The sequence below is a fragment of the Entelurus aequoreus genome, linkage group LG10 (assembly GCF_033978785.1).
Source record: "Entelurus aequoreus isolate RoL-2023_Sb linkage group LG10, RoL_Eaeq_v1.1, whole genome shotgun sequence".
Taxonomy (NCBI): Eukaryota; Metazoa; Chordata; class Actinopteri; order Syngnathiformes; family Syngnathidae; genus Entelurus; species Entelurus aequoreus.
The window spans coordinates 46310035-46326776 of NC_084740.1; the positions used below are offsets into that span (position 1 = coordinate 46310035).

Here is a 16742-nt window from a genome sequence, read left to right on the forward strand (position 1 = left end):
AATACTTTCATCTGCATACTTTACTAACTAGCTTAATACTTTCATCTGCATACTTTACTAACTAGCTCAATACTTTCATCTGCATACTTTACTAACTAGCTTAATACTTCCATCTGCATACTTTACTAACTAGCTTAATACTTTCATCTGCATACTTTACTAACTAGCTCAATACTTTCATCTGCATACATTACTAACTAGCTTAATACTTTCATCTGCATACTTTACTAACTAGCTTAATACTTTCATCTGCATACTTTACTAACTAGCTCAATACTTTCATCTGCATACATTACTAACTAGCTTAATACTTTCATCTGCATACTTTACTAACTAGCTTAATACTTTCATCTGCATACTTTACTAACTAGCTCAATACTTTCATCTGCATACATTACTAACTAGCTTAATACTTTCATCTGCATACTTTACTAACTAGCTTAATACTTTCATCTGCATACTTTACTAACTATCTTAAAGGCCTACTGAAATGAATTTTTTTTATTTAAACGGGGATAGCAGATCTATTCTATGTGTCATACTTGATCATTTCGCGATATTGCCATATTTTTGCTGAAAGGATTTAGTATAGAACAACGTCGATAAAGATTGCAACTTTTGGTATCTGATAAAAAAAAGGCTTGCACCTACCGGAAGTAGCGTGACGTAGTCAGTTGAACATATACGCAAAGTTCCCTATTGTTTACAATGATGGCCGCATGAAGTGAGAGAGATTCGGACCGAGAAAGCGACAATTTCCCCATTCATTTGAGCGAGGATGAAAGATTTGTGGATGAGTAAAGTGCAAGTGAAGGACTAGTGGGGAGTTGAAGCTATTCAGATAGGGAAGATGCTGTGAGAGCCGGGGGTGACCTGATATTCAGCTGGGAATGACTACAACAGTAGATAAACACAATACATATATATACTCTATTAGCCACAACACAACCAGGCTTATATTTAATATGCCACAAATTAATCCTGCATAAAAACACCTGCGTGTTTGTTATGCTAGCTCCTAGCTCCTCTGCTAGCTCCTAGCTCCATAGAACACGCCAATACAATTCAAACACCTGATCAACACACACAATCACTCAGCCCAAAAGACCGTTTACCTAACCCAAGGTTCATAAAGCTTATATATTTTTAAAAAGTTATGTATGTGACGCGCACATACGGTCAAGTTATCGAATGTTTAGCAGCCAAGGCTGCATACTCACGGTACCTGATATTCAGCTGGGAATGACTACAACAGTAAATAAACACAAGACATATGTATACTCTATTAGCCACAACACAACCAGGCTTATATTTAATATGCCACAAATTAATCCTGCATAATAACACCTGCGTGTTTGTTATGCTAGCTCCTAGCTCCTCTGCTAGCTCCTAGCTCCATAGAACACGCCAATACAATTCAAACACCTGATCAACACACACAATCACTCAGCCCAAAAGACCGTTCACCTAACCCAAGGTTCATAAAGCTTATATATTTTTAAAAAGTTACGTACGTGACGCGCACGTACGGTACGGTACGTGTTATGCTAACTCCTAGCTCCTCTGCTAGCTCCTAGCTCCATAGAACACGCCAATACAATTCAAACACATGATCAACACACACAATCACTCAGCCCAAAAGACCGTTCACCTAACCCAAGGTTCATAAAGCTTATATATTTAAAAAAAGTTACGTACATACGCAAAAAAAAGCCAAAGCTGCATACTCACAGTAGCACGTCTTTGTCATCCAAATCAAAGTAATCCTGGTAAGAGTCTGTGTTGTCCCAGTTCTCTACAGGCGTCTGTGTATCCAAGTCAAAAGCCCTCCTGGTTAGAGTCTCTGTTATCCGAGTTCTTCCATCTTGACTGCATCTTTCGGGAATGTAAACAAAGAAGCGCCGGCTGTGTACTGTTGTGGCTGACTACGTTCGAAAAATACGTCCATTTCGCACCGACAACTTTCTTCTTTGCTTGCTCGGCTTCCTTCTCCATAATGCAATGAACATGATTGAAACAGATTCACGAACACAGATGTCCAGAATACTGTGGAATTATTAAATGAAAACAGAGCTTTTTCGTATTGGCTTCAATGTGGAAGGCATACCCGTGTTCGCCGGTCTACGTCACGCGCATACGTCATCCTCAGAGGCGTTTCGAACCGGAAGTTTAGCGGCAAATTTAAAATGTCACTTTATAAGTTAACCCGGCCGTATTGGCATGTGTTATAATGTTAAGATTTCATCATTGATATATAAACTATCAGACTGCGTGGTCGGTAGTAGTGGGTTTCAGTAGGCCTTTAATACTTTCATCTGCATACTTTACTAACTAGCTCAATACTTTCATCTGCATACTTTACTAACTAGCTTAATAATTTCATCTGCATACTTTACTAACTAGCTTAATACTTTCATCTGCATACTTTACTAACTAGCTCAATACTTTCATCTGCATACTTTACTAACTAGCTTAATACTTTCATCTGCATACTTTACTAACTAGCTTAATACTTTCATCTGCATACTTTACTAACTAGCTCAATACTTTCATCTGCATACTTTACTAACTAGCTTAATAATTTAATCTGCATACTTTACTAACTAGCTTAATACTTTCATCTGCATACTTTACTAACTAGCTCAGGGGTCGGCAACCTTTACCACTCAAAGAGCCATTTTGGCAAGTTTCACAAATTAAAGAAAGTAATGGGAGCCACAAAAAAAATTTTTAAATTTAAAATGAAAAACACCGCATACAAAGCTTAAATGCTTTGTGCTATGTTAACCAGGGGTCTCCGACACACGCACCGGCACACACTTTAATGTGGAAATTTGATGTTAGTGCAGCCCGCGAGTTTTGACTGAATGGCGCTTGATAGCGTCATACTTGCCAACCCTCTCATTTTTCCCGGGAGACTCCCGAATATCAGAGCGTGATGACACTGCATTTGGCGCCCTCTACAGTCCGCCCTAACGGTGTACCTGCTCGACCTCACGTAGAATGCAATTTCAGCTTGCTCACGTAAGTGACAGCAAGGCGTACTAACTCAGCAGCCACACATCTTACACTGACGGTGCCAATACCCAGAATCCCATGCAGCCCTAACTCTTCCGCTCAACCAACGCAGGGGGGGGGGGTTGATGTGTGGGGGGATTTGGTGGTAGCGGGGGTGTATAATGTAGACCGGAAGAGTTAGGACTGCATGGGATACTGGGTAATGGTTGTGTTGTGTTTATGTTGTGTTACGGTGGGATGTTCTCCAGAAATGTGTTTTTCATTCTTTTTTGGTGTGGGTTCACAGTGCGGCGCATATTTGTAACGTAACAATGTTAAAGTTGTTTGGTACGGCTACCGTCAGTGTAAGCTGTGTGGCTGATGAGTAAGTATGCTTTGCTGTCTCCTGTGTGTGCAAGTAATAACAACATGCAACATGTGGCTGGACTGGCACGCTGTATGTAAATGCTATAGAGGACAATTACTGCAGTGCAATTAGGGCACGCCCTTTATTTAGTAATTATAGTGTAAATAGGATTAATTTTTCCCTGGGAGTAATCTATGAGAGACACTGAGATCCATAAGTCTCCTGGGAAAATCGGGGGGGGGCCGGCATGTATGTAGCTGAGCCGCATCAGAGTGGTCAAGGAGCCGCATGCGGCTCCGGAGCCGCGGGTTGCCGACCCCTGAACAAGCTCAATACTTTCATCTGCATACTTTACTAACTAGCTTAATACTTCCATCTGCATACTTTACTAACTAGCTTAATACTTTCATCTGCATACTTTACTAACTAGCTTAATACTTTCATCTGCATACTTTACTAACTAGCGCAATACTTCCATCTGCATACTTTACTAACTAGCGCAATACTTTCATCTGCATACTTTACTAACTAGCGCAATACTTTCATCTGCATACTTTACTAACTAGCTTAATACTTTCATCTGCAGACTTTACTAACTAGCTTAATAATTTCATCTGCATACTTTAATAACTAGCTTAATACTTTCATCTGCATACTTTACTAACTAGCTCAATACTTTCATCTGCATACTTTACTAACTAGCTTAATACTTTCATCTGCATACTTTACTAACTAGCTTAATACTTTCATCTGCATACTTTACTAACTAGCTTAATACTTTCATCTGCATACATTACTAACTAGCTTAATACTTTCATCTGCATACTTTACTAACTAGCTCAATACTTTCATCTGCATACTTTACTAACTAGCTTAATACTTTCATCTGCATACTTTACTAACTAGCTCAATACTTTCATCTGCATACTTTACTAACTAGCTCAATACTTTCATCTGCATACTTTACTAACTAGCTTAATACTTTCATCTGCATACTTTACTAACTAGCTCAATACTTTCATCTGCATACTTTACTAACTAGCTTAATACTTTCATCTGCATACCTTACTAACTAGCTCAATACTTTCATCTGCATACTGTACTAACTAGCTTAATACTTTCATCTGCATACTTTACTAACTAGCTTAATACTTTCATCTGCATACTTTACTAACTAGCTCAATACTTTCATCTGCATACTTTACTAACTAGCTTAATACTTTCATCTGCATACTTTACTAACTAGCTCAATACTTTCATCTGCATACTTTACTAACTAGCTTAATACTTTCATCTGCATACATTACTAACTAGCTTAATACTTTCATCTGCATACTTTACTAACTAGTGCAATACTTTCATCTGCATACTTTACTAACTAGCGCAATACTTTCATCTGCATACTTTACTACCTAGCTCAATACTTTCATCTGCATACTTTACTAACTAGCTTAATACTTTCATCTGCATACTTTACTAACTAGCTTAATAATTTCATCTGCATACTTTACTAACTAGCTTAATACTTTCATCTGCATACTTTACTAACTAGCTCAATACTTTCATCTGCATACTTTACTAACTAGCTTAATACTTTCATCTGCATACATTACTAACTAGCTTAATACTTTCATCTGCATACTTTACTAACTAGCTCAATACTTTCATCTGCATACTGTACTAACTAGCTTAATACTTTCATCTGCATACTTTACTAACTAGCTTAATACTTTCATCTGCATACTTTACTAACTAGCTAAATACTTTCATCTGCATACTTTACTAACTAGCTTAATACTTTCATCTGCATACATTACCAACTAGCTTAATACTTTCATCTGCATACTTTACTAACTAGCTTAATACTTTCATCTGCATACTTTACTAACTAGCGCAATACTTTCATCTGCATACTTTACTAACTAGCTCAATACTTTCATCTGCATACTTTACTAACTAGCGCAATACTTTCATCTGCATACTTTACTAACTATGTTGGGACTCCGTTTAGCTCTGGGATCATTCATATAGGTGGCTGTGTTGGCGCTAGGAATCTTCTAAATGGGGTCCCAGGGTTTGATTGATTGAGACTTTTATTAGTAGATTGCACAGTACATATTCTATTTTATTAGTAGATTGCACAATACAGTACATATTCTATTTTATTAGTAGATTGCACAGTACAGTACATATTCTATTTTATTAGTAGGTTGCACAGTACAGTATATATTCTATTTTATTAGTAGATTGCACAGTACAGTACATATTCTATTTTATTAGTGGATTGCACAGTACAGTACATATTCTATTTTATTAGTGGATTGCACAGTACATATTCTATTTTATTAGTAGGTTGCACAGTACAGTATATTTTCTATTTTATTAGTAGATTGCACAGTACAGTATATATTCTATTTTATTAGTAGATTGCACAGTACAGTACATATTCTATTTTATTAGTGGATTGCACAGTACATATTCTATTTTATTAGTAGATTGCACAGTACATATTCTATTTTATTAGTAGGTTGCACAGTACAGTATATATTCTATTTTATTAGTAGATTGCACAGTACAGTACATATTCTATTAGTGGATTGCACAGTACAGTACATATTCTATTTTATTAGTAGATTGCACAGTACATATTCTATTTTATTAGTAGATTGTGTAGTGGATTGTCCGAAGCTTAAGCAGGCAACAAAAGTAGTTTAGTACAACAAATTTATTTACCCATTATCAGAAGTGCAGGTTGAATTGAGTTGGCCGTGCAGACAAACCACAAGTTACTCCGGAGCAAACAAGACACACACAAGCCAAAATCACCCTCGAGTTCCGGTCTTCTGCCATTTTTTATATGTCTGTTGTGCGTCATCGTTCCTTATCGAGTGCGTCAATGTCTTGTTTTGCTTTTCCTATCTGTTCCATAACAACTCGAATCCTTTAGACAGTCAACACATTCTGTAGACAGGTTGGCACGACTTAATATTCACTTTTGTCCCACAACTGGTCCATTCAATGGCACAAAAATACAAGAGTATTGAAAATGAGCGGACATTCTTAAAAGACAAGAAATATAGGTCAAAAGGTCAGAAATTCTACTACAATTGCACAGTACAGTACATATTCTATTTTATTAGTAGATTGCACAGTACATATTCTATTTTATTAGTAGGTTGCACAGTACAGTACATATTCTTTTTTATTAGTAGATTGCACAGTACAGTACATATTCTATTTTATTAGTAGGTTGCACAGTACAGTACATATTCTATTTTATTAGTAGATTGCACAGTACAGTACATATTCTATTTTATTAGTAGGTTGCACAGTACAGTACATATTCTATTTTATTAGTAGGTTGCACAGTACAGTATATATTCTATTTTATTAGTAGGTTGCACAGTACAGTACATATTCTATTTTATTAGTAGATTGCACAGTACAGTACATATTCTATTTTATTAGTGGATTGCACAGTACAGTACATATTCTATTTTATTAGTGGATTGCACAGTACATATTCTATTTTATTAGTGGATTGCACAGTACATATTCTATTTTATTGGTAGGTTGCACAGTACAGTACATATTCTATTTTATTAGTAGGTTGCACAGTACAGTACATATTCTATTTTATTAGTAGGTTGCACAGTACAGTACATATTCTATTTTATTAGTAGGTTGCACAGTACAGTACATATTCTATTTTATTAGTAGATTGCACAGTACATATTCTATTTTATTAGTAGATTGCACAGTACATATTCTATTTTATTAGTAGGTTGCACAGTACAGTACATATTCTATTTTATTAGTAGGTTGCACAGTACAGTACATATTCTATTTTATTAGTAGGTTGCACAGTACAGTACATATTCTATTTTATTAGTAGGTTGCACAGTACATATTCTATTTTATTAGTAGATTGCACAGTACATATTCTATTTTATTAGTAGGTTGCACAGTACAGTACATATTCTATTTTATTAGTAGATTGCACAGTACAGTACATATTCTATTTTATTAGTAGGTTGCACAGTACAGTACATATTATATTTTATTAGTAGGTTGCACAGTACAGTACATATTCTATTTTATTAGTAGGTTGCACAGTACAGTACATATTCTATTTTATTAGTAGATTGCACAGTACATATTCTATTTTATTAGTAGATTGCACAGTACATATTCTATTTAGTAGGTTGCACAGTACAGTACATATTCTATTTTATTAGTAGATTGCACAGTACAGTACATATTCTATTTTATTAGTAGGTTGCACAGTACAGTACATATTCTATTTTATTAGTAGGTTGCACAGTACAGTATATATTCTATTTTATTAGTAGATTGCACAGTACAGTATATATTCTATTTTATTAGTAGATTGCACAGTACATATTCTATTTTATTAGTAGATTGCACAGTACATATTCTATTTTATTAGTAGGTTGCACAGTACAGTACATATTCTATTTTATTAGTAGATTGCACAGTACAGTACATATTCTATTTTATTAGTAGGTTGCACAGTACAGTACATATTCTATTTTATTAGTAGGTTGCACAGTACAGTACATATTCTATTTTATTAGTAGGTTGCACAGTACAGTACATAATCTATTTTATTAGTAGATTGCACAGTACATATTCTATTTTATTAGTAGATTGCACAGTACATATTCTATTTAGTAGGTTGCACAGTACAGTACATATTCTATTTTATTAGTAGATTGCACAGTACAGTACATATTCTATTTTATTAGTAGGTTGCACAGTACAGTACATATTCTATTTTATTAGTAGGTTGCACAGTACAGTATATATTCTATTTTATTAGTAGATTGCACATTACAGTATATATTCTATTTTATTAGTAGATTGCACATTACAGTATATATTCTATTTTATTAGTAGATTGCACAGTACATATTCTATTTTATTAGTAGATTGCACAGTACATATTCTATTTTATTAGTTGGTTGCATAGTACAGTACATATTCTATTTTATTAGTAGGTTGCACAGTACAGTACATATTCCCTACAATTGACCACTAAATGGTAACACCCCAATAAGTTGACTTCTTTAAAGGCCTACTGAAATGATTTTTTTTAATTTAAACGGGAATAGCAGATCCATTCTATGTGTCATATTTGATCATTTTGCGATATTGCCATATTTTTGCTGAAAGGATTTAGTAGAGAACAACGTCGATAAAGTTCGCAACTTTTGGTCTCAGATAAAAAAATACCTTGCCCCTACCGGAAGTAGCGTGACGTTGTCAGTTGTTCACTCCCTCATATTTTCCTATTGTTTTCAACGCAGCTAGAGCTATTCGGACCATTACCCCATTAATTTGAGCGAGGATGAAAGATTTGTGGACGAGGAACGTTAGAGTGACGGACTAGAATGCAGTGAAATACATATTTTTTTTCGCTCTGACCGTAACTTAGGTACAAGCTGGCTGATTGGATTCCACACTCTCTCCTTTTTCTATTGTGGATCACGGATTTGTATTTTAAACCACCTCGGATACTATATCCTCTTGAAAATGAGAGTCGAGAACGCGAAATGGACATTCAGTGCCTTTTATCTCCACGACAATACATCGGCGAAACGCTTTAGCTACGAGCTAATGTGATAGCATCGTGCTTTAACTGCATATAGAAACAAAAAAAATAAACCCCTGACTGGAAGGATAGATAGAAAATCAACAATACTATTAAACCGTGGACATGTAAATACACGGTTAATGCTTTCCAGGCTGGCGAAGGTTAACAATGCTGTGCTAACGACGCCATTGAAGCTAACTTAGCAACCGGACCGCACAGAGCTATGCTAAAAACATTAGCTCTCCACCTACGCCAGCCAGCCTTCATTTGCTCATCAACACCCGTGCTCACCTGCGTTCCAGCGATCGACGGAAGGACGAAGGACTTCACCCGATGCGTTTGGCGGCCCGGAGACGTAGGAAGTCAAGGTGAGGTCGCCGGCTAGCGCATCTGCTCTCCAACAAAGTCCTCCGGTTGTGTTGCTGTAGTCCGCTGCTAATACACTGATCCCACCTACAACTGTCTTCTTTGCAGCCTTCATTGTTCATTAAACAAATTGCAAAAGATGTCCAGAATACTGTGGAATTATGAAATGAAAACAGAGCTTTTTGTATAGGATTCTACGGGTACCATAACTTCCGTTTAACTGACTACGTCACGCGCATACGTCATCATACCGCGACGTTTCAGCCGGATATTTCCCGGGAAATTTAAAATGTCACTTTATAAGTTAACCCGGCCGTATTGGCATGTGTTGCAATGTTAAGATTTCATCATTGATATATAAACTATCAGACTGCATGGTCGCTAGTAGTGGCTTTCAGTAGGCCTTTAAGTCGGGGTCCACGTTAATCAATTCATGGTATCAAGTCATAGAAATGGGGTCCCACAGTAAATTTTTGGGGTCTTACTTTTTTTAAAACTAATGATAAATGTATGCATTATTCTGTTATATCTCACATTCTATATTGTGTTGCGGAAGAAAGTTTGTCTTAAGCGGTACGTCATTCATTAAAAAAAGAACAAAAGAAAACAAATGCCATATTGAAACTGTACTGGAAAGTGCATTACTTTGAAGTCCACCAATAATAAATTATTAATCATTTGACCCGGCAGAAATACCGTATTTTCCAGACCACAGTTTGTGGGCGGTCTAATTTATGTGCCTCCACTTGGACAGCGTCTTTTCCCCATCATCTTTGTTGTAGCGTGCAAGGACGGTAGTGGAAGAAGTGTCAAAAGATGGCGCTAACTGTTTCAATGACATTCCCACTTTACTGCAATCAATAACGGAGCAGCATCTCCAACACAGGAAATGTGTCCTGTGAAAAAGCGTCTGACCAGAACTCTCTAGTAACTAAAGTTCCTTGGGTGAATAATGTAAACTCACTACACCGGTATGTTTTAGTGCTTTCATGCTGAGTTTACTGACAGATATAAGTAAGAACTTTACACTACTTTATATTAGAAATAGCACTAAAACATTTACTAATAAAACATTTTGATAGATTTTTGAGCGCCGTGTGTAATGTTCTATATTTTCAATGGAACATTTAAAATGTTGGTGTTTTTTTACTTGAGATTTATCTCTTATGTTTGACTGCCATCTACTGGTCACACTTATAATTACACCCTGTACCAAATAAAATAGTGTAGCGTCCTGGAAGAGTTGGTATTGCAGGGAATTCTGGGTATTTGTTGTGTTGTGTTGCAGTGCAAATATTCTCCCGGAATGTGTTTGTCATTGTTGTTTAGTATGGGTTCACAATATAGCATATGTTTATGACAGTGTTGGCGTTGTTTATACAGCTACCCTTAGTGTGACATGTATGGCTGTTGAGTAAGTATGCCCTTCATTCATTTGTACATTGGCTGTGATATTTCAAAGTGACGGCTGTTCTTATCATCTGCAATATAAGTCAAATTCTACCCCTTCCAACGCTTCTTAAAGCACTGAGGTGGGTAAACTCAATCTTATAGTCCGGGATATATGGTATACAAAACACCCGCGATAAAAAAATAATCGCGTGCCCACGCGTAGACTACCGTAATTGCACATCCTTTCTGATTTCAGTGCGTAAAAAGACAGAAAAAATGTGTTAACGCCAACACTGAACTTATCTATAAACATGCATGGAGAGGTATGGAGTTTACCACACTGAACTTATCTATAAACATGCATAGAGAGGTATGGAGTTTACACACTGAACTTATCTATAAACATGCATAGAGAGGTATGGAGTTTACCACCCTGAACTTATCTATAAACATGCATAGAGAGGTATTGAGTTTACCACACTGAACTTATCTATAAACATGCATAGAGAGGTATGGAGTTTACCACACTGAACTTATCTATAAACATGCATAGAGAGGTATTGAGTTTACCACCCTGAACTTATCTATAAACATGCATAGAGAGGTATTGAGTTTACCACACTGAACTTATCTATAAACATGCATAGAGAGGTATGGAGTTTACCACACTGAACTCATCTATAAACATGCATAGAGAGGTATGGAGTTTACCACACTGAACTTATCTATAAACATGCATAGAGAGGTATTGAGTTTACCACACTGAACTTATCTATAAACATGCATAGAGAGGTATGGAGTTTACCACACTGAACTTATCTATAAACATGCATAGAGAGGTATGGAGTTTACCACACTGAACGTATCTATAAACATGCATAGAGAGGTATTGAGTTTACCACACTGAACTTATCTATAAACATGCATAGAGAGGTATTGAGTTTACCACACTGAACTTATCTATAAACATGCATAGAGAGGTATGGAGTTTACCACACTGAACTTATCTATAAACATGCATAGAGAGGTATGGAGTTTACCACCCTGAACTTATCTATAAACATGCATAGAGAGGTATGGAGTTTACCACCCTGAACTTATCTATAAACATGCATAGAGAGGTATGGAGTTTACCACACTGAACTTATCTATAAACATGCATAGAGAGGTATGGAGTTTACCACCCTGAACTTATCTATAAACATGCATAGAGAGGTATGGAGTTTACCACACTGAACTTATCTATAAACATGCATAGAGAGGTATGGAGTTTACCACACAATACTCCATGAACTTGTCAGCTGTTTTAATAATCGCATCCAATAATGCTCGTCTATCTGAACTGGTTTAAAAAGGTTGCTGTGCGGAAAATGATAAAGTGACGCTGGTCAATTCTGCTCTCTTTCTGTCATTTTAAAAAAGCATTTAAGAGCAAATCTGCTTCTTTCTGCAGGCGTCCATCGGCAGGTCCTGTTGGCGACAATTGGCTGGTTCGTGGGCTACCACATGACTAAATATGAAAACTACGTCAATGCCAGACTGGACCGAGACATGAAGGAGTACATCAAACTCTACCCCGATGAGTTCAGGCCCAAGGGTGAGTTTTTACCAGGGCTGAAAACTGTATCACGATACCTGTTCTTAACGGAAAATCAATGAGACTTGATATTTTTACCAGCTGTGGAAATGAGGGCAAATGTAACCTTCCTCTGTTCATAATGCCCTCAGCTTTCGATAGGCTTGACCTACCAATTATTGTTGATTAAAGGCCTACTGAAATGATTTTTATTTATTTAAACGGGGATAGCAGATCTATTCTATGTGTCATACTTGATCATTTCGTGATATTGCCATATTTTTGCTGAAAGGATTTAGTATAGAACAACGACGATAAAGATTGCAACTTTTGGTATCTGATAAAAAAAAGGCTTGCCCCTACCGGAAGTAGCGTGACGTAGTCAATTGAACATATACGCAAAGTTCCCTATTGTTTACAATGATGGCCGCATGAAGTGAGAGAGATTCGGACCGAGAAAGCGACGATTTCCCCATTAATTTGAGCGAGGATTAAATATTTTTAAATGAGGAAAGTGCAAGTGAAGGACTAGTGGGGAGTGGAAGATGCTGTGAGAGCCGGGGGTGACCTGATATTCAGCTGGAAATGACTACAACAGTAAATAAACACAAGACATATATATACTTTATTAGCCACAACACAACCAGGCTTATATTTAATATGCCACAAATTAATCCCGCATAAAAACACCTAGGTGTTTGTTATGCTAGCTCCTAGCTCCTAGCTACTAGCTCGAGCTAGTTATAGCTCGAGCGGGTAATATGGACGGGATCCGTATATATAACCCGCCAATACAATTCAAACACCTGCATAACACACACACTCACTCAGCCCAAACAACCGTTCACCTAACCCAAGGTTCATAAAGCTTATATATTTAATCAAAGTTACGTACATGACACGCACGTACGGGCAAGCAATCAAATGTTTGGAAGCGCGCGGGTGGGACCTGATATTCAGCTGGGAATGACTACAACAATAAATAAACACAAGACATATATATACTCTATTAGCCACAACACAACCAGGCTTATATTTAATATGCCACAAATTAATCCTAATGCTAGCTCCTAGCTCCTAGCTCGAGCTAGTTATAGCAAGCGATCAAATGTTTGGAAGCGCAGCTGTGTACTCACGTTATCGCAACTGTGTATCCAAATCAAAGTCCTCCTGGTAAGAGTCTCTGTTGTCCGAGTTCTTCCATCTTGACTGCATCTTTCGGGAATGTAAACAAAGAAGCGCCGGCTGTGTACGTGTCGTTGCTGACTTCCCTCGCAAAATAGACACTTCGCACCGACAACTTTCTTCTTTGCTTGCTCAGCTTCTTTCTCCATAATGCAATGAACAAATTGCAACAGATTCACCAACACAGATGTCCAGAATACTGTGGAATAATGAGATGAAAACAGAGCTATTTCGTATTGACTTCAATGGTGTCCGAATACTTCCGTTTCAATGATTGACGTCACGCGCATATGTCAACCCTCAGAGGCGTTTCGAACCGGAAGTTTAGCGGGAAATTTAAGATTGCACTTTATAAGTTAACCCGGCCGTATTGGCATGTGTTGCAATGTTAAGATTTCATCATTGATGTATAAACTATCAGACTGCGTGGCTTTCAGTAGGCCTTTAAAGGCCTACTGAAAGCCACTACTACCGACCACGCAGTCTGATAGTTTATATATCAATGATGAAATCTTAACATTGCAACACATGCCAATACGGCCGGGTTAACTTATAAAGTGACATTTTAAATTTCCTGCTAAACTTCCGCTTGAAAAGGTCTATGTATGATGACGTATGCGCGTGACGTCAATGGTTGAAACGGAAGTATTCGGACACATTGGATCCAATACAAACAGCTCTGTTTTCATCGCAAAATTCCACAGTATTCTGGACATCTGTGTTGGTGAATCTTTTGCAATTTGTTTAATGAACAATGAAGACTGCAAAGAAGAAAGCTGTAGGTGGGATCGGTGTATTAGCAGCTGGCTGCAGCAACACAACCAGGAGGACTTTGAGTTGGATAGCAGACGCGCTATCCGACGCTAGCCGCCGACCGCATCGATGATCGGGTGAAGTCTTCCGTCGCTCCGTCGATCGCTGGAACACAGGTGAGCACGGGTGTTGATGAGCAGATGAGGGCTGGCGTAGGTGGAACGCTAATGTTTTTATCATAGCTCTGACGAGGCCCCGTAGCTAAGTTAGCTTCAATGGCGTCGTTAGCAACAGCATTGCTAGGCTTCGACAGGCGGCACAGCATTAACCGTGTAGTTACAGGTCCAGTGTTTGGTTCGGTGTCTCCTGATAGTAGTATTGTTGATCTGCTGTCTATCCTTCCAGTCAGGGGCTTATTTCATTTGTTTCCATCTGCATTTAAGCACGATGCTATCACGTTAGCGCCGTAGCTAAAGTGCTTCGCCGATGTATTGTCGTGGAGATAAAAGTCACTGTGAATGTCCATTTCGCGTTCTCGACTCTCATTTTCAAGAGGATATAGTATCCGAGGTGGTTTAAAATACAAATCCGTGATCCACAATAGAAAAAGGAGAAAGTGTGGAATCCAGTGAGCCAGCTTGTACCTAAGTTACGGTCAGAGCGAAAAAAGATACGTCCTGCACTGCACTCTAGTCCTTCACTCTCACGTTCCTCATCCACAAATCTTTCATCCTGGCTCAAATTAATGGGGTAATCGTCGCTTTCTCTGTCCGAATCTCTCTCGCTGCTGGTGTAAACAATGTGCAGATGTGAGGAGCCTTTCAACCTGTGACGTCACGCTACTTCCGCTACAGGCAAGGCTTTTTTTTTATCAGCGACCAAAGTTGCGAACTTTATCGTCGATGTTCTCTACTAAATCCTTTCAGCAAAAATATGGCAATATCGCCAAATGATCAAGTATGACACATAGAATGGATCTGCTATCCCCGTTTAAATAAAAGCATTTCATTTCAGTAGGCCTTTAAAGATATTATTGCCATTATTTTATGGGACCAAATTAACCACTGATGTAATAATAATATACAATAATAACACATGTAAATCCTTTCAAATGCAATAAACATGTATTTCTCGTCTTGTTTTAACATTGTAGTTTGAGTGTAAACATAAAACTCCAGGTTGATTAAATAAAACAAATATTAACAAGATTTTGTCTTGAATAAAAATCACAAGTATAAACATTTTTAATTTGGGGCTGGGTGGGCATATGGCAGATTCCCAGTGACGAACTGCTGGTATCATCCATCCATTTTCTACCGCTTGTCCCTTTCGGGGTGGCTTGAGCCTATCTCAATTGCATTCGGGCGGAAGTCGGGGTACACCCTGGACAAGTGGCCACCTCATCACATAGACAGACAACATTCACACACTAGGAACCATTTAGTGTTGCCAATCAACCTATCCCCAGGTGCATCATATCAGTATAAAATCTCAGCATGTACAGTATGTATGAGGAGTAATAATAATATGCAGTAGGCCCATAATTATACATTTCCCCATAGTTCCAATTGGGCATAAGAAGGTTGCACCTGTGAGTCCTCAGTGTGGGAGAAAATTCTCCCATGTGTCACAAGGTTCACACACACTCTTCACAATTAAATGAGGTGCATTCAGGGACCCTGGGATGTTACAGTACTCTCTCCTTGCAGCCCACCGGTTGAGAATCAGTATATTTTCTAGTATATATTGACTGTTATGATCAATATTCAGTGATTTATTGTCTTCTCTCGCCAGAAACCAAGACCTTTGCTGAGATCGTGGAGCCTTTCCATCCCATACGCTGACGTCACTATTGTTCTTCTAAATAAACACCTTACACTGCAACTATCTCTAGTCTAATTCATACAACACTTCCTTCAACTAGGAGAACAATGACAAGTCAGCATTTCACCAAGGCAGATGGGAGTGGATTTCAAATTAAGAGTTGATGTCCAGGAAACAAGAAGTCCAAGTCCTTGTTTATATTTTATTTGATTCAACTATTAGGGTCCCGGGACCTATAAGGCTCTAATAAAAATGCTAAAAAATAAGTCTTACAATATTTTCTGTCTGTCGCCTAAATATCTACAATCATCTTGAAATCTGTTTTATTTTAATGTTTTATGCCTTTTTGTTAAAGAAAACCCTGTTTTTATAATGGTCAATATTTTCCCTTCAAAGTGGAATATTTCATTACATTGATTTGATTTCATTATTTTTTTAATCAATGCCAGCGGGATTTAAAAAAACAAAAACAAACTTAACAGTCTGAGGGATCCAAAAGGGTCCCACTCATAAGTGTTAAAAATAAGTCATGCATTGCTTTACTTTTAAATCTCAAGATCAACTTTAGATGTATCAATTATAAGTTAAAAACATTTTTAGTGTTTGTTTTTTTTACCTCCTTTTTGTAAAAAATAACTATTTGATGTGAAGTCATTGGGCCTTCA

At 37.4% G+C, this 16742-nt stretch overlaps 1 protein-coding gene across 1 annotated transcript in view; it reads left to right on the plus strand.

Annotated features, from left to right (window-relative positions):
* The window catches only part of ndufc2 (NADH:ubiquinone oxidoreductase subunit C2), a 17517-nt gene extending 1380 nt beyond the window's left edge, over positions 1 to 16137 (plus strand). The window contains exons 2-3 of the mRNA XM_062061066.1: positions 12193 to 12336; positions 16048 to 16137. Coding sequence (XP_061917050.1) covers positions 12193 to 12336; positions 16048 to 16097 — 194 coding nt within the window. The 3' untranslated portion in view covers positions 16098 to 16137. The remainder of the gene's footprint in view (positions 1 to 12192; positions 12337 to 16047) is intronic.
* The last annotated feature ends 605 nt before the right edge of the window (positions 16138 to 16742 follow it).